The sequence below is a fragment of the Carassius carassius genome, chromosome 16, assembly GCF_963082965.1.
Source record: "Carassius carassius chromosome 16, fCarCar2.1, whole genome shotgun sequence".
Taxonomy (NCBI): Eukaryota; Metazoa; Chordata; class Actinopteri; order Cypriniformes; family Cyprinidae; genus Carassius; species Carassius carassius.
This window is the reverse complement of record NC_081770.1, coordinates 1,501,271-1,524,560: the sequence shown is the minus strand read 5'-3', so window position 1 is coordinate 1,524,560 and position 23,290 is coordinate 1,501,271. Positions and strand designations below refer to the sequence as shown.

The following is a 23,290-nucleotide window of genomic DNA, read 5'->3' as shown; positions in this document are numbered from 1 at the left end:
GGTGCGTGATGGGTTGTAGCGTGGTAGAAGGCTAGTTAGGTACGCAGGAGCTAAACCATTTAGGGCCTTATAGGTAAGTAATGATAATTTGTAACTGATACGGAACTTATTTGTGTTTGCGTGTGTGTGTGTGTGTGTGTGTGTATTGAGGCTTGAAAAAAGCAAGGTAGACTGTGCTTGTGAATAAAAATAATAAATGTAATTAAAATAAAAATCATATATATATATATATATATATATATATATATATATATATATATATATATATATATATACACATTTTAAAATTAGTTAGTTTCACAAGCCAGTTACAAGCATTTCAAATCCTGTTAGATGTCTTTACAACCGCTTGATGTCTAACTGATATGCACGCGCCAGGAATCACACAGACGCCAGACGCCGGACACGGTCACGTTTCGATGCTTGAGATGACGTCTGGTTTATTTACTAGATAATGCGACACAAGCTTGACAGAAGGAAAGTGTGTGTGTGTGTGTGTGTGTGTTAATTGACATAGCTTGAGAAATTAAGCTTGACAAAAATAAAAAATATATCGACGGAGATAGTCTAAATTTAGACTAGTCATAGATTAAAGTAATTAACTTAACACATTAAAAACAAATAACGCTTTTTCAACTATGTTTTTTTTTTTTAAGACCAGCCTAAAAGTAAATAAAAATCGTATAGGTCTACATCATTTAAAAAGTACAAATTGACCATATGTTTAAACGGATATAAAGTTTTCACTAATTAAGGACTGATGTCTATTTATTAAAAACTACTTAGTTTAATTATTGTAACGTTTAAGTCTATTTAATGCTGCTATCACGCGTGGTTTTTTTTCCGGAGCATTCCCGAGCCTCATTCTAACTGTTCATCGGTGCCGGGAGGTTGTTTTACGGACGCTTCACAACTCTGCCGGAGGATCTTTTTTTTTTTTTCTTTCGTCTAACAGTCTCGCTTTTTAAAATTGTAGTTAGTGGTAAAGTACTGCATAGATTTGACAAGTATCTTGTCTGATGTAGGCTATTTTCTTTTAGATCCGCGTAAATGCCTAAGTTACCTATTTTTTTCTTTTGTTTTAACTTTTCACCCGACGTGACAAACGCCTACTTTCTTGGTTTAGAACATTGCTTTACGTTCGCTTCTTTTTTTTTGTTTGAGTCGAGCTAACGTTACCGGAGACGTCATAACACTTTGCTGTGAGATCTTTTTTTTTCTTTTGTTTAACTCTTGTCAGTAAAATTTTAGTTAGTGGTAAAGTACAGCATAGTTTTGACAAGTATCTTGTGCTGGTGTTTTAAAGACGGGGTCTGGTGTATTTTATTTTAGATCCACGTAATGTCTACCATCTTTTTTCTTTTGTTTTAACTTTTCACCCGACGTGACAAACGCCTACTTTTCTGGTTTGTATCGCTGCTTTACATTCGTTTCTTTTTTTCAGTTTGAGGTAAGGTACAAATGCTAAAACTCTATTACCTAGTTTTCTTTATTTTCTAACTGGTAACAAAACACCATTTTTAAATTGTAATGCTACAAGCTCTCACATCTTTTTCACGTATTGCTTAACGAAAACATATCTGATAGTTTTGACTCGTTTGGTTGTATCAGATAAATAACCAGTAACCTAGTTTTATTTCATTTGTAACAACTTTAACAACGTTTTTACACTTTTCCAACTACGAAAACGATCATTACATTGTTTTCATTGCTGCTATGTGTTTATAATCTGTTTCTTGAAATACACTGTTTATTTAAAACCTTAATAAAATCTTCCCTTACACCATTTTCATGATTTCGCCCCTTTTCATAGTTTTAAAAAAAAAAGCACATAGCTTCCCACAACTTCTCCCCCCCTCCGAAATTCCTCCTTGGTTCATAAGTTCAAATTGAGGTCACTGGAGGGTGTACAGGGAGGGGAGGGGGGTATACAAACAGGTGTCCAGAACAGATGGCTTTTATGACCCTCATCAATCAAATTTTTGGAGACAAGGTGCCCTGGATCCTCTCTTTCAGGGGTGGGGGAGTGCAGTATGGGGGGTGTCCGAAAACCAGTCAGTATCTGGTGTGACCACCATTTGCCTCACACAGTGCTACACATCTCATTCTGATAACTTTCTGCAATCCCGTCATCTTTATTTTACTAACTTACTGCATGCAGAAGGTGACCCAGCTGACCTCATCAGAAAAAAAACTCAACACTATATGCAGTTCAACTTCTTAAACTACTGCTTTAAAGAAGATATACTCTTGCATAACCTCAATGCATAAAATATTAACCTCCACATCTCAACCTCAAGAAACTCATCAAGATTGAGCAGCACTTTTAAATATATAACTCATTGCCATTAATGATATAAGCCTATTATTAATTTACATATCTTATTAAGTTTTATTCAAGCATGCTAGTTTGTTTTATGTATACAATTTGAATCAATACAATTCTAATATACAGTATATGCAGTGTATTTTCTGTTAATCTAAAAATAATTTGTATAAATTTATTTTTTTTGTATTTAACAAATGTATGTCATGTATCGAACCTTGTGATTTGATTTATTTCTCTTTTAGGCTAAATGATTGTAGCTTAACTGACAAAAGCTGTCCAGCTCTGGCTGCAGTTCTTGGATCAGATACCAATCTGAAAGAGCTGAACATGAACAATAATAATCTGCAGGATTTAGGAGTGAAGCTGCTCTGCACTGGACTTAAGGATATAAATTGCAAACTAGAGATACTGAGGTAAGTTTTGTGACAATCATTAGTGTTTTGTATCTAGAATCTAGAGCTAGAATGGCAATACTACAAAAAGAAAATGTCAGCTAAAACATACTGGTAAATATTCAGATTATAACTGAAGTGTTTTCTCTTTATGCAGTCTGAAGAACAACTGTATCACAGAAGGAGGTTGTCATGTTCTGGCTGCAGCTCTAAATTCAAACCCTTCAAATCTGACAGAGCTGGATCTGAGCAGGAATCAAATAGGAGACTCTGGAGTGACAGAAATCTCCAGTCTGCTGAGAAATTCACAGACACTACAGATACTCAGGTCTGAATTTGGTTAATCTAAACATGAATCAATGTAAAGCTCCAGCTGGTCTGTAAAATGGTGCTGTGTCACAAGGAATGGGTCAGTAATGTGAAATTGGTGTGCTGGTGTAGATACATTTATAAAATATTGACAAACAGATGGATTTTTGGAAGTGATGGGAAATGTTAATATCTTAGAGGTTTAATGTTTTTATGCATGTATTTATTTATTCATTAATTAATTCATTTGTTCATTAGTTTGGTCTTTCTAAAGACTTTCAGACTGCAGTATCACAGAAGAAGGTTATAATACAGTTGCAATCAATATAATTCAGTCAATATAATTCAACCCACTTGACCTGCAAGACATTTTGCTGTGGAGAACATAATTTTATGAAAACAATTTAACAAAGGTATCAGTAAAGTGTTAAAGAAAGTTTGTTAATACTCTTTTGAGTGATTCTGAGAATGGAACATTGATTTTGAAATTCAACCAGATATTTTCAATAGGCATTAAATCTGGAGTCTGAACAGGTCACTCAAGAACATTCTATGACTGATCCCTAAACCATGCAGAAGTAGATTTGGATGATGTACTTTGGGATGACTGTCCTGCTGGAAAGTCCATTGATCATCAGCTTCAGTCTTTGCACCAAAGGCATCACAATTCTTGTCAAAATGGCCTGATACTTCAAATTATCCATGATGTCCTTCATACAGTCATGGTTTCCACTTCCTGCTGCAGTAAAGCAACCCCATAACAGGACTGTTTGACGATGGAGATGTTGTTCTTCTGCTTATGAGATTTGACTTTTTTTTGCAGTAGACACATCCCTGATCCATGGGTCCAAAACGTTTCAGTTTGATCAAATCACTCCATAAAACATTCTTCCAGAGCTCCACAGGTCTACACAAATGAATTTTAGCAAGTTCAAGTCAGTCTTTTGTTCTTCTTGATCAAGAGTGGTGTTCATCAAGATGTCTCAACATGAAGGCCATACTTGTCTAGTGTTCTTCTTACACACTGCATTGAAATGGTTTTCCTTCTTTCATCGGGTCATCTTGCAAGTCTTTGGCTGTACATTGCAGGTTTTTCTCAGTTGCTCCGATTAAACATTTTATGATGTTGTGGATTTTCTTCAACACCCTAAAAAGGTTGTATGGTACAACACTCTTTAAGCTAAGGAATATGGCTGAGAGTTTTTAATGTCTTGGAAATCTTCTTACAGCCTTTACAGACTTCCTAAAGTAAGACAGTTATTTATTCTCTATAACTTCTCTATAGCGTTGTGTGATCTCTGTTGACTTTGCCATTTTTGCTACTCAACTTCAGCACATGCATGGGTTAACTCTGTGTATGTGTAACAACTCAAGCTAATTCTGTTTTTAATAGAGTTTCTAAAGACTTAATTGTGTTTTTATTCCCCACCATGCAAATAAGAGATAAGAGATACTCCACTCCAAAATGAAAATTTACCCCCGTGTCGTTCCAAACCCGTTAAAGCTTTGTTCGTCTTTGGAACACAATTTAAGATATTTTGAATGAAAAGTCTGGAGGCTTTAGACTGCCAAGTAAAACGTGTGACATAGATCTGTTATTAAAATCTTATAACTCCAAAATAATACATTATATAAGATTATATATTGACATTATGACTTTTAATATATGACTTTTAAAGTCAGTGAACTGTTATAGATGCAATTTAAGTTTATCCTGGATCTTCAGAAAAGCTTGTATTTCTAAAGTACTGCAGTCTCTGAGGGGTTGAGTAATTTTGATTGCAACTGTAGGTTATAATTGTGGAAAATTAAAACTGCAAAAATTAAAAATCGCATTTGTTGTAGTTTGAGTTCACCAGTATAGAACTTTAACCAGCTTTACTGTGAAAAGAGTCCATTCAGGTCAAAAATCCTTTAGTGCATCTTTTTATTTTCTTCATTCCAGAACATGTGCTTGTGTGACAATCTGTGTTATAATGAAGAATAACATGTTTTCTAATAGACTTTCAGACTGCAGTATCAGTGAAGAAGGTTATAAAGCTCTGTCTTCAGCTCTGAGATCAAACCCTTCACACCTGATAGAGCTGGATCTCACAGGAAATGATCCTGGAGAATCAGGAGTGAAGCAGCTCAGTGATTTACTACAGGATCCAAACTGTCAACTCAAGACACTGAGGTGAGACCTGATGAAATGATGAAAAATAAATGATACGCATGTGAATTCTATAATTTGACTAATTTAGTAAGGTATACAATTTGTTACATCAAAAATTTTCAAAATGATCAAACATTGAAGATGAGATGCTGCAGCTGCTGTTGTTTTTATGATAAATGTCAGCACAGTTTAGTTGTGTTAAAAGTTACAGCTTAATCAGACATTTTGGGTCACTAGATGTGCTGGTGTTCAGTAGTTTGGTGACTCAATTAACATTTATGATTGTGTTATTGTGGACATTTCTCATGAAAAACATATTCAGTGTGATTTATTATCCTGATTGTTTAAATGTTACTGAATGCACTGTACATTAATCTCCATCAAGCTCAGATTCACAACAATGTCGATCACTGATCTAGAATAGAGAACTGGATTGATCATGACGTCATGAATGTGAAGCCACTGCACCGCCATGTTGGTAATCCCTAGTGTGTGTAAACATTCTTTCGAAATAATAGGAAATTGTATGATTTTAATGAAAAAACATCACATAACAAGTCAGCGTTTTTAAATCTGAAGTATCCCTGTACATTCTTACAATGCAAACACTCAAGGGAATTTCCCCTACTTATTAAAAAGCTACATTCATTACAGTAGTGAACATCATGAACACTCTCTCTTTCATTCTGAAATCTGAAGAAAGATTTATGCTTCGTATACAAGTATCTTTATTCTCCTTGAACAGTTATTCATTGTTTATATAATTCTGTTGTAGTGTTTTTATTCATACAGTAGGTGCTTACTGCAAATGTTTCAATAATGATTTCGTTAACAGCATTCATTTTGAAGCAGGTAATGATTTAAGTGGTGGTTAAATTATTATTAATTTAGCATACAACATTTTACATGGAAACAGTAGCTAATGCTAGTAAACATATGCGTGATCTTGGAGAGTCTGAAATAGATGTTACTGTTGTTAGATCAGGACATTAAAATTATACACATCATAATTTATTCAGAGAAATAACTGAATACAGACATCAAGTCAAGTCACCTTTATTTTTATAGCGCTTTAAACAAAATACATTGCGTCAAAGCAACTGAACAACATTAATTAGGAAAACAGTGTCAATAATGCAAAAAAAAAACATTACAGACATGAAGCTTTATTTCAGGATGGTAAATTAAGCTTTTCATTTCGGTATAGAGCAATTTTAGAGGGGTCATATAATGCCCATTTCCCACAAGTTGATATGATTCTTTAGAGCCTTAATGAAAAGTCTGTAACATAGTTTAAGATTTCTCAATGTTAGTGTAAAAAACACCTTTTTTACCCTGTCAAAAACAGCTCTTTTCAAAACAGGCTGGTTTGTTGGACTCTCCTTTAATGCTAATGAGCTCTGCTGACTCCGCCCCTTTCTTATGATCTGCTCTCCAAGAGACTGTTTACATTAGCCACATTCATAGTGAAACTTGCTAATTAGCACATTATTAGGAAAGGCGATTTTCAATGATTCATTTAAATACATTATACTCACTGCTGGAGGCTGGATCATGAAGGATTCGCGCGAACATAAACACAATTAGATCAAGGGTGCATTTCTTTAATTTCTCCAACCATAAGTTAATCCTCTGCGATTTCAGTTGCTCAGATGTCGGGAGTAAACGACTACTGCTATGTTCATTATAATATCCAACAACAAATCACCTCAATCACTAAGGAGTCATGCTCGTCTGCATCTCAGGCTGATGACGGCTCACTCAGGGCGGGTCTGAGGTAAGACAAGTCCAGTCATTGCTGAAACGCTGCTGTCAATCAAACAATCATGGGAGGGGCCTCCAACCGTGTGACATCACACGGTCAGAGTGCTCGATTTGAGAAAGAGGAAAACATTTAAAGAGATTACAGAAAAACCACTTGGTGGATTTTTACCATTATAGGGTGGTTGTGTACACACAATGGCAACACACATTTCAGTTCAAACAACTTGTAAGAGTGCATGTAGCATTATATGACCCCTTTAACATAAGCTATTGCATTATTCATTGTATATTCAAATCAGTTTCTGATACTAATAGGTTCATATTTAATAATTCCTGAATAATTACGTACATAAAGAAATAGGCTATATTTCGTGTTGGATCAGTTACCTGTGTCGTCAGTGCGCAGCAGATAAACCCACCTAAACAGTTTAAACATATCCTTATCTTGCCCAAAAAGACCAAAAACACTCCAGATAACATGAAGTAAAAATGAATTTATATACATGCATCATAAAAAATAGTCCAGTTTGACTGATTTGCTTCAAATCGGGTGATTTAAGGTCAGTGGTTTGCATGTGACTCAATGGTGCTCTCTGCTGGTAGGGAATAGTAAGACGGCTGATCAAACACTTCTGTGGCTTCACTGCCTTTTGGCAGTTTTGAATGTGATGAGTGATCCAGTCATATATAGATCAGTGCTGTAGATCTACTACAGCAGATCTATCACAGGACAGAAACATGTGATGTGTGTCAGGAGAGGATCGGTGATAACACACACACACACACACACACGTCTGAACCTGCAGTTCCTCTCATAATGAGAAGAATTACTGTTGCATCAACACAGACATCAGTTAAATAAAACTATCCAGAGATGGTCTGAACCCAGATCATGTTCCTGTTAGTGGATCAGCAATCCAGTGTTTGGTGAATTCTGCTACATAATAATAGGAAGAGCCGGCATCAAAAGATCAACTAAATATATCACTATGAATGATTAACTGTCACAAGCTAGTTATCTCTTATAACTTTCCTCATCTCCTGCTTAAAAGCCAGAAAGATCTGCAGATGCTTGAGAATCATGATCTAGTGAGCTTCTGCCCCAGAGTTTATTTTAAAGAATTTACTTTTGACTTTCTTAAAAACATTTGTGTATTTAAATTTTGAACTGTTTAAACTTGAAATACAGATTTTTGTTACAAACAATGTTTGATGATCTTTAAATGTTTTGTGATGCAATGCACATTGAATTGATTCCAGCTTCATCTTCTCTTCTGCAGGTTTTTGGGTCCTGCTGCAGATGAAGGCTGTCAGTATGTGACTGGAATTGTGGGTAAAAACCTGTTACTCCTGAGAGAGCTGGATCTGAGTGGACGTAAACTAGGAGACACAGGAGTGAATCAGATCTCTGCTCTACTGCAGGATAAACACTGTACACTCAACACACTGAAGTGAGTATCTTACATCATTTCACATGTTACATGACTAGTAATGTTACAGTCGTCTATTTTAATTCTCATTTGAGTCCGACCCCACGTTATAAAGCTTGGAAGAGCCAGGACATTTTTAATATAACTCTGATTATATTTGTCTGAAAGACGAAATTCATATACATGTAGGATGTCTTGAGGGTGAGTAAATCATGGAGTGATTTTCATTTTTGGGTGAAGTGCACAGGGGTTGGAGAAAATAATGTGAACACATTAGAAATAGCCAGTATTTTATTAATATGTTTAAAATTGTTTGCCTTTAATACAGCTTAGAATAGATTCAGACAACTTTTGAATAGACTTCAGTAAAATTCTGTCTCTAGCTTCTGCTGTGACTGCTGAATGTGTTCATGTTTACTGACTACAAACTGAGGATTGAAGACTAATTTTTAAAAAAAAGTATATGTGTGTATGTGTATGCATGTTTCTATATTTAAATGTAATTTCATAAAGGCAGGGTCAGTCTGGTTTCTGTCACTTCTAGGTCTTCCTCTGGGACAATGGCCAGGGTTTTTTGGTCAACTGGGTCTCTGAGTTTAGGTTAGAGGAGGTTATGATTGAAGGTGACTTGTAAAGTTGTTTGGTCTAAACATTTGAAAGTTCTGCTAATACAGCAGGTCAAATACACAACCCAATATCCAATCATTTCAGTTAATAATACCAAAAATACACAAACATCCAGTGGGACAGAACTGTTTTCATTGTGTTTATTAATGGGACACAACAGAATAGTTCTGTGCTGCTGTATCAGAACATATTCATAGTGTTTATTGATGCTTCATATCATCTCTCTGTCATCAAACACCAGATTAATGAATGTGTAACACAACTGAACAGAACCGGTCCAGACTGGGCTTTATTCTGTGCAGGCATTGCTTCTTCAGTCTGACCTGTTTCAGAGAAATATTACTGTACTTCACATCTACACACACAGACAAACCTACAGTTTTATTTAGATGTGCAAAGTTGAATCTGTGAAGTAAAGCTGATCAAGTCACTGGACAGAGCAGAGCGAATGCATTTACGTTGTAGTGATGTGCAGACCAGAATCAATTTAAAAACAAAATAAAAAAATTGTGATGAAACGATGGGATATTGTTTGCAATAGCAAACAATTATCAGCTGGTCATCAGAAACTCATGAATTCCTGACCTGCAGTGTTGTTTTATGTTGAAGTGGTTTCACTCAGACATGCATCACGATAAGAACAAAATATGATCACAAAATCTTGTACTTGTTGACTGTAATTTACAATCTTAAAATATCTTGAATTACATTTTCATTTCTGAACAGAATTGTCTTTTTTTGTTACATTTAAAATCAATTGTAACATTTTAATGTTATTTTTTAGATGCTTCTGTAGTTGATCCTGTATCTTAATTACATTATAAATCACTAACCTCTTTTTTTTTTTTTTTTTCTTGGTCTGACTAAAGATTCTCTAGACTTGAAATGTAACTAATATCCTCAATATCCTATTTTTTTATGGCTGTGTAATTATTTTTTTTTCAGGTTTCAGCAACATTTTATTTATTGCACTGTATGGTGTTTACTCATGATTAATTTAATTCACAGATGAACATAACGTGTCTGATTCATTGTGTTTTCTCTTTCTGTCTTCAGTCTGTGGAGATGCAGTATTACAGAGAAACAGTGTCTCATCCTGACTTCAGCTCTGAAATCAAACCCATCACACCTGAGAGAACTGAACCTGAGCGGGAATAAACTACTAGGAGACTCTGGAGTGAAACACCTCAGTGATCTACTGATGAACACACAATTCAAGCTGGAGAAACTAGAGTTAGTATCATTATACTCTACAGCAGTTACAGTCAGATTAAAGATTACTGTTTACTTTCAGAAAAAGAGAAGGATGTGACGTGTGGCCAAATATAGTGTTCTATACTCTGAACATGTGCTCTGCAATTAACACACACACACACACACACACAGTGAACACACACACACACACACACACACACACACAAACACACACCGTGAACACACACAAACACAAACACACACACACACACAAACACACACACACACACACCGTGAACACACACGCACACCATGAACACACACACACACACACCGTGAACACACACACACACACACACACACACACACACCGTGAACACACACACACACACATACACACACACACACCGTGAACACACACACACACCGTAAACACGCACACCATGAACACACATACAAAGACACACACACACCGTGAACACACACACACACACACCATGAACACACACACACACACACACACACCGTGAACACACACACACACACACAGTGAACACACACACACACACCGTGAACACACACACACACACCATGAACACACACACACACACACCGTGAACACACACACACACACACACACACACACCGTGAACACACACACACACACACCGTGAACACACACACACACACACACAGTGAACACACACACCGTGAACACACACACACACCGTGAACACACACACACACACAGTGAACACACACACACACACACACCGTGAACACACACACACCATGAACACACACACACACACCATGAACACACACACACACACACACACCGTGAACACACACACACACACACACACACACCCCATGAACACACACACACACACCGTGAACACACACACACACACAAACACACACACACACACACCGTGAACACACACACACCGTGAACACACACACACACACACTCCGTGAACACACACACCATGAACACACACACACACACACACCGTGAACACACACACACACACACACACACACACCGTGAACACACACACACACACCGTGAACACACACACACACACACACACACAGCATGAACACACACACACACACACCGTGAACACACAAACACACACCGTGAACACACACACACACACACACACTCTGTGAACACACTCAGTTTTAATATTATTTTTAAGTAGTTCTGTGGTTGATTCTGTATCTTAATCTACTTTAATATTTTTTCTTCTGTATTTCTTTATGGTTATATAATAAGGTTTTTGGCAATGTTTTATTAATTATTGCAGTGTATGGTGTTAACACATGATGAATTACTCACACATGAACATAACGCGTCTGATTCATTGTGTTTTCTCTTTCTGTCTTCAGTCTGTGTGGATGCAGTATTACAGAGAAACAGTGTCTCATCCTGACTTCAGCTCTGAAATCAAACCCATCACACCTGAGAGAACTGAACCTGAGCAGGAATAAACTACTAGGAGACTCTGGAGTGAAACACCTCAGTGATCTACTGATGAACACACAATTCAAGCTGGAGAAACTAGAGTTAGTATCATTATACTCTACAGCAGTTACAGTCAGATTAAAGATCACTGTTTACTTTCAGGAAAAGAGAAAGATGTGACGTGTGGCCAAATATAGTGTCCCATACTCTGAACTTCTGCATTTAACACACACACACACACACACACACACAGTGAACACACACACACCGTGAACACACACACCGTGAACACACACACACACAAACACACACACACACACCGTGAACACACACACACACACCGTGAACACACACACACACACACCATGAACACACACACACACACCGTGAACATACACACACACCGTGAACACACACACACACACCGTGAACACACACACACACCGTGAACACACACACACCATGAACACACACAAACACACACACACAAACCGTGAACACACACACACACACCGTGAACACACACACACACACACACAAACACACCGTGAACACACACACACCATGAACACACACACACACCATGAACACACACACACACACACCGTGAACACACACACACACACACCGTGAACACACACACACACACAAACCGTGAACACACACACACACACACACACACCATGAAAACACACACACACACACACACACACACCGTGAACACACACACACACACCGTGAACACACACACACCATGAACACACACACACACACAAACCGTGAACACACACACACACACCGTGAACATACACACACACACACACACACCGTGAACACACACACACCATGAACACACACACACACACACACACACACACACACACCGTGAACACACACACACACACACACCGTGAACACACACACACCATGAACACACACACACACACACACACTGTGAACACACTCAGTTTTAATATTATTTTTAAGTAGTTCTGTGGTTGATTCTGTATCTTAATCTACTTTAATCTTTTTTCTTCTGTATTTCTTTATGGTCATATAATGAGGGTTTTGGCAATGTTTTATTAATTATTGCAGTGTATGGTGTTAACACATGATGAATTACTCACACATGAACATAACGTGTCTGATTCATTGTGTTTTCTCTTTCTGTCTTCAGTCTGTGTGGATGCAGTATTACAGAGAAACAGTGTCTCATCCTGACTTCAGCTCTGAAATCAAACCCATCACACCTGAGAGAACTGAACCTGAGCAGGAATGAACTACTAGGAGACTCTGGAGTGAAACACCTCAGTGATCTACTGATGAACACACAATTCAAGCTGGAGAAACTAGAGTTAGTATCATTATACTCTACAGCAGTTACAGTCAGATTAAAGATTACTGTTTACTTTCAGGAAAAGAGAAGGATGTGACGTGTGGCCAAATATAGTGTTCTATACTCTGAACATGTGCTCTGCATTTAACACACACACACACACACACACACCATGAACACACACACACACACACACACACACCGTGAACACACACACACACACACACCGTGAACACACACACACACACACACACACCGTGAACACACACACACACACACACACTCTGTGAACACACTCAGTTTTAATATTATTTTTAAGTAGTTCTGTGGTTGATTCTGTATCTTAATCTACTTTAATCTTTTTTCTTCTGTATTTCTTTATGGTCATATAATAAGGTTTTTGGCAATGTTTTATTAATTATTGCAGTGTATGGTGTTAACACATGATGAATTACTCACACATGAACATAACGTGTCTGATTCATTGTGTTTTCTCTTTCTGTCTTCAGTCTGTGTGGATGCAGTATTACAGAGAAACAGTGTCTCATCCTGACTTCAGCTCTGAAATCAAACCCATCACACCTGAGAGAACTGAACCTGAGCTGGAATCAAATAAAAAACCCAGGACTGAATCACTTATGTGACGTACTGAAGGATTCACGCTGTAAACTGGAGAGATTGAGGTCAGTAACATTCACAGACAAGAATCAAAATGATGAAAATCACTTTGTTTAACTCTTATGTGCTGTTCAAGATCTTTTGAGACCCCAAATGATGTTTGCTGAAATAAAAGAAATGTTTCCTTTATCTAAATGACATGAGACTTTGAACGGTTGTCAACACTTGGTAGATCTACCAATAGAAAATTAAATTGGATTGAGATCTGGTTGTGTGTTAGTGTGAAAAAAGTCACTCTCTGGAGACCCACATTGAAATGAATGAGGAAATGATCAGAATCAATACTTTTTCTTCTTAATTTATCAAATAAAATCAATAAATCCACCACAATTCAGATCACAATATACACAAAAATGAAGTGGCAACCCTTCCACACGCTCACAATGCAGAACGATTACGCTCACATACCCCCCCCAAAAAACAACCTAGACATTAATCACTCGCATACACCCCCCCCCCCCCCACCAATTTATATTATATTTGTGAAAGATTCTTCATCTTAATGATTTGTTTGTAAGATGATCTCTCTTCCTCTGTTTGTCTCTTTCTAGACTTCATGTCTGTGACATTACAGATGTTTCTTCTTTAACTCAGTCTTTGACAAACACAAAAGCTCTGCAGTTTCTAAAAGAGCTTGATCTGAGTGATAATGAGATTGGAGACTCAAACCAGAAGCTCATTGATGTGCTACGAGACTCAAACTGTGAACTGATGTGAGTAAACTTCACTTTGTGATATTAAAGAGATTAATTTACCTCTGATATATGAACAAATATATACTTTCAAATATTAGTGAAAAGAGTTGATCAAATGATCATCAAGCTTTATTTCAAAGGGTTTGTGTCAGAATGAAATGTAAAGTTGATAAAAATGTTGAACACGAAGAAAAGCAGACTGTCACAGCTTTCTACAGCAACAGCTGCTTTATTAATGAGATCAGTAATAGTGAATCATTAGAGTTTGAAATAGATTTGTTCAGATTGTAGGAAAACGCTGGTAAAATCAGAGCAGATTCAGCTTCAGCTCACAGTCGTCCAGCATCACATGATCAATGTCTCTGTCTCTTGTGTGTTTTTACTTTGACAAGCAACACGTCACATTACTTTACACTTACTTTCTGTAAGAGATAATGTCCCTCCAGCCGCTTGTTATCACAGAATAAACCCGACAGGGTGATCAGGACTTGTGTCCTCCTGAAGAGACTTATTCTGTGATAACATCCGGCTGCATCTGCATTATCACACTTATTATATGCTTTCTTGACACACAAGTGAAGAATTAGACACAATTTAGATTCAGCTAAACACTTCTGCTCAGTTAGCAACAACTTGAACAACAAGACACACTTTGAACAATGTCTCCTCAAGTCTACTATTAACAGGAATCTCCTGCGGTTTGGTTTGAGGGTAAATCCAGTCAGTAACTGAGGCACAAGCTAATAGCAGTTGTGTTTGAATGAAACGAGTGAGAGCGCGGTGCTGTGATACGAGAGAAGTCAAAGAAACGGCCGACTCAAATACCGTATGACTGTGTGTTATTCTGCTGCTAATGACACACACCTAATGAATAACACACCTCCGAATGTCACGACTGACCAATCAGAATCCAGTATTCCAGCGAGCTGTGCAATCATTTCACTTATTTACTGAGACCAACACAAACATGTTTCAACTAGAGACAAACAGCTTTAACTAGTGACACATTTCACTGAAAGATTTGTGTTTTAAGACTAAATCACATTTGTGTTTGTTCCTTGTCATTTCTTATATTTGCTGTACACTTGTTAGTGTGTGTTTCTCTTTATATTGACTCAATAGAGACACAAACAGAATGGAATTCATGTTCTAAATACTGTTTTATAAGTATGTATTAAAAATCAGGTATAGTCATTTATTGATCTGATTACATGATTTTAATTGAACTTTTTACTTTAGAAAACATTGAAATATGGTAACTCATTTGTACTTTGTTCCACCTTACAGTGTAGATGTAGATGATAAATGCTGTGTATCATAAAGTGAAGTGATCTTGAGAGGAGCAGTAAACATCAGCTGAAGATCCACAGAAGAGCTTCACTACTGTGTCTATGAGGAGAAATAAATGTGTGATAAATGTGTAAATGTGATCCATACAGGTGAAGAGACTCAGACTTTACAATCAAATAATGCAGCATGTGTGTTAGAAACATGATATTGAATGATTAATGTTGCTTTAGTATTTAAGCAGATGATCATTGTGTTTAATGTAAAGCTGGAACAGAGGAGGAAGAAGCTCAGATGAGTCTGTCTGGCTCTTCAGTTTAGTAATATTTCTATTAAACTCATTCATAATGATTCCAGAGGTGGGTAGAGTGAATTTAACATTGAAAGTTAATGTGATATAAATATTGCTACTAATCTTCCATTGTTCAGAAAGAGAGCAAATAACATTTACATTATTAAAGATCATTTTCACTGACAGTCTAGATTTCAATCACTCTCAGAAACTCCCATTAAAATCACTGAAACTGTTAACACTGTGAAATCAATATCTTAATTAAAGATTCGTACACACATCTGCACTTTGTTGTTTCTGCGAGAGAATTCGCCAGAAAGAGGTATTCAGTCAGTGAGCGAGTGAAGGAAGCACCGGCATTTTAGCGATGACTCATCGGGACACCTGATTGGCCAATGCTTTAATAAGCTCAACAGAATCTTGTGTGATTGGTTATAATGCGCAGCGCTGTATAAACACATCTATCTCTGGCTCAGCGCCAGCAGGCGATCACAGATCTGAATTTAGCAGCTGATGATATGACTTGCTGAACGTACTCGCACCGGTGTGATTGTATTAAAATTAATAAAATCTTAATCGGCTATTTTTTGTCTTTTGGAAGCTGCATTCAACTTGACTCCCCTCTGTTATAAGCCACACACGTACAACAAACTAATGTCACAGTGGTATCGTGTACTGTAATCGAATGTAGCCCAAGTTATTACCTGTTAAACAGTAGACAGCACACGCGGTGTTCATCTAATAAGGATCTCCATCGCTAGCAAATAATAACCTTTGCAGATTTCAATTCAGTGCAGTTCCAGCCACGTTTTCAGCGCTCTTTCTGTTCTTAAACGTTACAACTCCGAGTGAACCACTTCAGACGCTCAGCGCGTGCGGCAGGGAACTGAACGACTCATTCAAACTGATTCATGGACCAATTCACTCGTTTGCCAATTGGTTTGATCAAGCCTTTGAACAGAATTGACTCAAAAGAATGAATCATTCGCGAATGGGCATCGTTCATTGCCCAGAGAAAAGTAGACGGCGCGTTTGGAATAAACTGAAGCATTTATAACATTTATTGCATTAAGGTAAAGTAACGAGAGGAGCGTCGCCCACAGTAACGAAGTAAAAGTACAGATTTTTCCCCAAAAATTTACTCAAGTAAGAGTATAAAGTACCCATCTTTAAATATACTCCGAAAAGTATTAGTTACCCCAAAAAATTACTCAAGTAAATGTAACAAAGTAAATGTAACTCGTTACTACCCACCTCTGAATGATTCAGAGGATTAAATGTGATTGTCAAGTGCAGCACTTAAATGTGTCAAAAGATATAAAGCAAATCTACAATGAGTGAAACTTATCTCATGTTTTCTACACATTATTATTATATTTTACTTTATATTTAGTTGTGTGTGTGTTGTTAATGTACAGATATCCAGTATATAGTCTTTGTTCTGTGGATGGAGTCTCTCCTTCATCAAATCAACTAAACATTTTCACAAGTTAACAGCATTTGTGTCTTTCACTCTCCTCTAAATATTCAAACACATTCAGTCTTTTAACACTTTTATATTTTCATGTAAATAAAATGCTACATACAGTTAAAAACAAGTGAAGAGTTTACTTGTCTGTTTTTAGTATTATTAAATGGTTTTAAATACAGGCTAACCTGTAGACATGAAACATAAAGCATAAATAGCTCATGCATAATAACAGAAATGTTCCCATTATATGTACAGCAGGTTAAAGAAGTCAGCATTTTTATTTTTATTTTATTTTATTTTTCTCAGTAGCAGAAGATCTGCAGGATTCTGGAGATTCATCATGTGGAAAGTTGATCGTTAGGTAAAGAGCTTCTGTCGTTCTCTAACATTCAGATCTGTAGAGTAAGGTGGAAAGGACACAGCTCTGATACAGAGTCATTCTAGTGTTGTATCTCCACATATTGTTCAGTGTTATAAAGCTGTTTCTGCTCTTGCTGATGCGTCTCTTGATGTCATTGTCTGTCCTCCATCATGTCTAATGATGAAGCCCAGGTCTACAAACTCCTCATTTCTACAGAGGTCTGCTCCTGTACTTTAATTGCTGAGGGGTTTGAGGTGTTCAGTGTTATCATCTCTGTTTTCTGCTTGTTGATCTTCGAGTCTAGTTGTCTGAGTCCAGATGTTTTCTCTGGTGAGGGTGTAAGAACAACAGCTAATCATCAGTGAAGTCAAGATCTTCTCTGGATAATGCTCGACTTAAACAGACAAACACTTCATAAGTCAGCTGTCAGCTTTCCTCACAACGGAGAGCTCAGACTCAGATGTTATTCTTTTATTATTATTATAGGGGATTCTGTGCAGATAGATAGAAGTCCTAATATTAACGTTATGCTGTATAAATAACGAAGCGTGTAATATAAGAGATAAATGATGAGTTAAATCCCGTTTATTATAAACCTGCTATCAGATGCTTCATTAGTGGCCGGGTTTCTCGACAGCGATTGATCTGAGAGTTTAAGAGCATTTTCGGTGTCATTTTACGATCTTTCGTTATTGATTCACGTGTGTTTCCCAGAAATGCACTTAACACAATCTCAGTATCTGTGCTTTAAGAGCTGCTTAGAGTCGCTGTCCGTTTGTCAAGTGCTGAAATCTCATCTTATAGAGTGACTCGTGATTGTAGCACACGCTCGTTTACTGAAATGTTCATCTAATGCTGTGTTCAGACTCTGTCAGCAGATTGTCATTTGACTGACAGCTTCTGATCAATGTGGAAGCAGACAAATATCTCCAAATGAAAGAAAACTCGGGTTTATCTTTGCAACAATAGGCTACCCTTCACAAGGTGTTCAGATGAAGAAAGAAAAGATGCTAAAGCTCCAGAAGAAGGACACAGATTCAGTTCACATTAAGAGGAGCATCCAGCAGGACATACAGAAGATCAAAAAAAAAAAAAGGTAAATGTAACTTGTTTCTATCTGTAGACACGCTGTGATAGATGTATATGGGATTAATGGGAGGATTATATTTTAAGGTAACTGAAATATTTCAGAAAACATATTGTAAAGTCATCAAAGATATGAGAAGACATTTACAATTACCCAGAGAGGGTAACTCAAACAATACAGCTACATTTGTTGCAAATATTTTATTTATTTATTTATTTATTTTTGACCGCTCCCTCTTATAGATATGAAGATTAGTAAAATATACATTTATACAATGGCCATGTCTCTTTTCAAATAAGAATCGTTTTAGAAATATTTTTCCATTTAATACATTAAAATTATTCAAATTTTATATTAACTTTCCTTCAGTTGGGCATATATTCAGTCATAGTTGGCAACATAAGTTTTCAATATCTTTAGGATATAAAAATATTACTGATAATATGTATTTTGGAGATGAATATTTCTATGCATGTTTTACTTCAAGTAAACTATTTCCCATTTTCACAGTCTTTAAATTGTGATCTAAAAGAGTTTGTTGTGTGATTTCCTCTAGTGGACAACATTAGTATTACAGCCTTCATCTCTGTTAGCTCCCTGAGCAGCAGAAATTCATCAAACTTGACATATTTACTCATATGTCTTGTCCATGTGTATGAATTTCTGAGAAATTATGGATTCAAACACTGAAACTGATCTCCCTTTATAACTTAAAACTGGTCATGTTTAATTGTTGCAGCTGAAATTGACATTTTGTGATCACTACATCATGTTTGTTTTCCTCCTTCACTCTCTAGGTCTGTGATACCATACTCTCACACACCATGGACCAGTTCTCCTTCACAAACACCTTGTTAGTGTCACTGTGCTTCAAGCAGACAGGTTTGAACAGGACACAATGGTGTTTCCTGAAGATGCACTGAGCAGGACTTTGAAGGTCTATACAGAGCTCAGTGAGAGTAAGCTGAAGACAGAGCTTAGTCTCATCTACTGCAAGGAAGAGTTCAGAAGCTCTCGTGCTGCTGTGGACCTTCTCCAGCTGTTTATGGAGAACAATCTTGAACAAGATCCTCATCAGCACACCCATGACCACAGCAGAAGTGATCTGAGAGCTGCTTCTCAAGATTGAAGAGAATGAAGACTTCTCTGAGAAACAGCAGGACTCAGGAGAGACTGAATGCATTGTTCATGCTGTCAGTGGGGAAGAGACTGGGACTGAGATGATGATTTCAACCAGAAAGAAAACCAGGGACAAATCTGACAGCCAGAAAGAAAGGAGAGACAAATATATTTTCAAATAGTGCTACAGGCCAGTGATTAATTAATTAATTAATGTTAATGTTCAGAAGCTTAGAAGGAAGTACTTACTTATCACGATTTACCTAAAAAATACAGGATTGATGGAAAGAATATGATTCATTTCTAAATGTCCTAGTTTGTCATACACTGCTCCACACTCCAGTCTCGTATGTGGCATTAATTTACATTGGTTGTCAGCCACCAATCAAATCAAAAGAGGAAGAAGAAACTTTCCTACAAGCAAAATCCTGATCCATACTTTATTCCAGTTGGTGGCGGTAATGCAACAGTTAGGCTGCAATCCGCCAATAAACACCAGAGAAGAAGAAGAAAGCAGATCGATGACGTCAGCACTTGCGCGCGCTTCAGTTTGGCGGTTTTCTGAGGTGAGTAGTTCACTATTTTCACGCAATTGTAAAATCCTCTTTACACCTTTTGTTTTGAGCAAACTCTTCACATAGAAATCTGTAAGATGTGGAAATACTCTGATGTTATGAATGCGCTAAATAACATTATAAATGTGTTCAGATTGATAAGGACAAATCACAATGTTTGATAAAGATGTGTTTCTATCAGCAAACAGTCAGAATAAAGTGATGATCTGCTGCTGATCCTGAATGTCTTGTTTAATGAGTGTTTCTAGTCTGAGACTCATCAATATTATCAGCTGATCAAAATCCTCTTTCCCCCGGTTTCACAGACAAGGCTTAAGCCTAGTCCTAGACAAAAATGCAAGTCTGAGTTGTTTCAAATGAAAGAAACTTGTACTGATTGATCTTAAAATATATCAGTGCCTTCGTTTTGTCTCAAGATGCACACCAGTAATGTTTTTTCTAAGGCATGTTTATAAAAATTACTTAAATGTCCTAATTGAACTATGGCCTAATCCTGGTTTAGGCTAAGCCCTGTCTATGAAACCAGGCCTTTATTTCATGATAATAGATCCTGTTTTCACCTCATTCATTACACTGATGACTTCAGATCTGTTCATTGACACATTAAGATCATTTTATTGGTGTCAAGATCAGAAAACAACACGGTTATCAGTTATTGTGACATTACAAGATGAAACTATCACAACAGCATTTATTCATTAGTCTGTGATAAACCATGTTTCATATAAAACACAAAACTAAAACACATTCAGTTCAACTCAATTCATTGGTGCTTTATTTGTACCTTGCAGATTTGTAAAATGATATTTCTATGTTTATTCTTTCACTTTTTAAACTCTTACATTGCTTATATTTGGCATCTTTTAATTGTGTGTTTCTTATATATTTATCTGTCTGTATATTAATGAAAGAGAAGATGAATAATAATAAAAAAAAGACTTATTCCATCCATCCATCCATCCATCTTCTTCCGCTTATCCGGGGCCGGGTCGCGGGGGCAGCAGTCTAAGCAGGGAACCCCAGACTTCCCTCTCCCTAGACACTTCCTCCAGCTCTTCTGGGGGGACACCGAGGCGTTCCCAGGCCAGCCGGGAGACATAGTCTCTCCAGCGTGTCCTAGGTCTTCCCCGGGGTCTCCTCCCAGTGGGACGCGCCCGGAACATCTTCCCGGGAAGGCGTCCAGGAGGCATCCGGAACAGATGCCCGAGCCACCTCAGCTGACCCCTCTCGATGTGGAGGAGCAGCGGCTCTACTCTGAGCTCCTCCCGGGTGACTGAGCTTCTCAGCCTATCTCTAAGGGATCGCCCAGCCACCCTGCGGAGAAAGCTCATTTCGGCCGCCCGTATCCGGGATCTTGTCCTTTCGGTCATGACCCAAAGCTCATGACCATAGGTGAGAGTAGGAACGTAGATTGACCGGTAAATCGAGAGCTTCGCCTTACGGCTCAGCTCTTTCTTCACCACGACAGACCGGTACATCGACCGCATTACTGCAGAAGCTGCACCGATCCGTCTGTCAATCTCCCGTTCCATCCTTCCCTCACTCGTGAACAAGACTCCAAGATACTTAAACTCCTCCACTTGAGGCAGGAACTCTCCACCAACCTGAAGTGGGCAAGCCACCCTTTTCCGACTGAGGACCATGGCCTCAGATTTGGAGGTGCTGATTCTCATCCCAGCCGCTTCACACTCGGCTGCAAACCGTCCCAGTGCATGCTGAAGGTCCTGGCTTGATGAGGCCAACACGACAACATCATCCGCAAAGAGCAGAGACGAAATCGTGTTGTCACCAAACCTGACCCCCTCCGGCCCCTGGCTGCGCCTAGAAATTCTGTCCATAAAAATCATGAACAGAACCGGCGACAAAGGGCAGCCCTGCCGGAGTCCAACACGCACCGGGAACAAGACGGTTTGCCAGAATCTCTTCGAGGCTGACCGATAGTCCTTCTCCATGGCCTCACCGAACTCCTCCCAGGCCCGAGTTTTTGCCTCCACAACCACCCGGGCTGTAGTCCGCTTGGCCTGCCGGTACCTGTCAGCTGCCTCAGGAGTCCCACAAGCCAACCAGGCCCGATAGGACTCCTTCTTCAGCTTGACGGCATCCCTTACTTCCGGTGTCCACCACCGGGTTCGGGGATTGCCACCTCGACAGGCACCGGAAACCTTACGGCCACAGCTCCGAGCGGCCGCTTCGACAATGGAGGTGGAGAACATGGTCCACTCGGACTCAATATCTCCAGCCTCCCTCGGGATCCGGTCGAAGCTCTGCCGGAGGTGGGAGTTGAAGATCTCTCTGACAGGAGACTCGGCCAAACGTTCCCAGCAGACCCTCACAGTACGTTTGGGTCTGCCGAGTCTGTCCAGCTTCCTCCCTCGCCATCGGATCCAACTCACCACCAGGTGGTGATCGGTTGACAGCTCCGCCCCTCTCTTCACCCGGGTGTCCAAGACATACGGCCGGAGGTCGGATGAAACGACCACAAAGTCGATCATCGACCTACGGCCTAGGGTGTCCTGGTGCCACGTGTACTGATGGACACCCTTATGCTTGAACATGGTGTTCGTTATGGACAAGCTGTAACTAGCACAGAAGTCCAATAACTGAACACCGCTCGGGTTCAGATCAGGGGGGCCGTTCCTCCCAATCACGCCCCTCCAGGTGTCACTGTCGTTGCCCACGTGGGCGTTGAAGTCCCCCAGTAAAACGACGGAGTCC

The 23,290-nt window shown here is 38.4% G+C and overlaps 2 protein-coding genes across 2 annotated transcripts in view; both read left to right on the top strand.

The window, feature by feature from the left end:
- LOC132159380 (NACHT, LRR and PYD domains-containing protein 3-like) overlaps window positions 1–23,290 on the top strand; it is a gene marked incomplete at its 3' end in the record, with an annotated part of 219,906 nt that overhangs the window by 112,031 nt on the left and 84,585 nt on the right. The window lies entirely within an intron of this gene.
- LOC132159283 (ribonuclease inhibitor-like) lies at window positions 2,034–14,405 on the top strand. Its single transcript, XM_059568812.1, has 6 exons — window positions 2,034–2,054; window positions 2,678–2,742; window positions 2,879–3,049; window positions 5,033–5,206; window positions 8,230–8,400; window positions 14,240–14,405. Exons 1-6 carry the CDS (start codon window positions 2,034–2,036, stop codon window positions 14,403–14,405), a joined length of 768 nt encoding a protein of 255 aa, XP_059424795.1.

Coding starts and splice junctions, on each gene's coding strand:
- LOC132159283 (XM_059568812.1), top strand. CDS start 2,034: ATGGGGGGTGTCCGAAAACCA. Junction 2,055..2,677: donor TGGGGGGTGTCCGAAAACCA/GTCAGTATCTGG, acceptor AATAATCTGCAG/GATTTAGGAGTGAAGCTGCT. Junction 2,743..2,878: donor TGCAAACTAGAGATACTGAG/GTAAGTTTTGTG, acceptor CTCTTTATGCAG/TCTGAAGAACAACTGTATCA.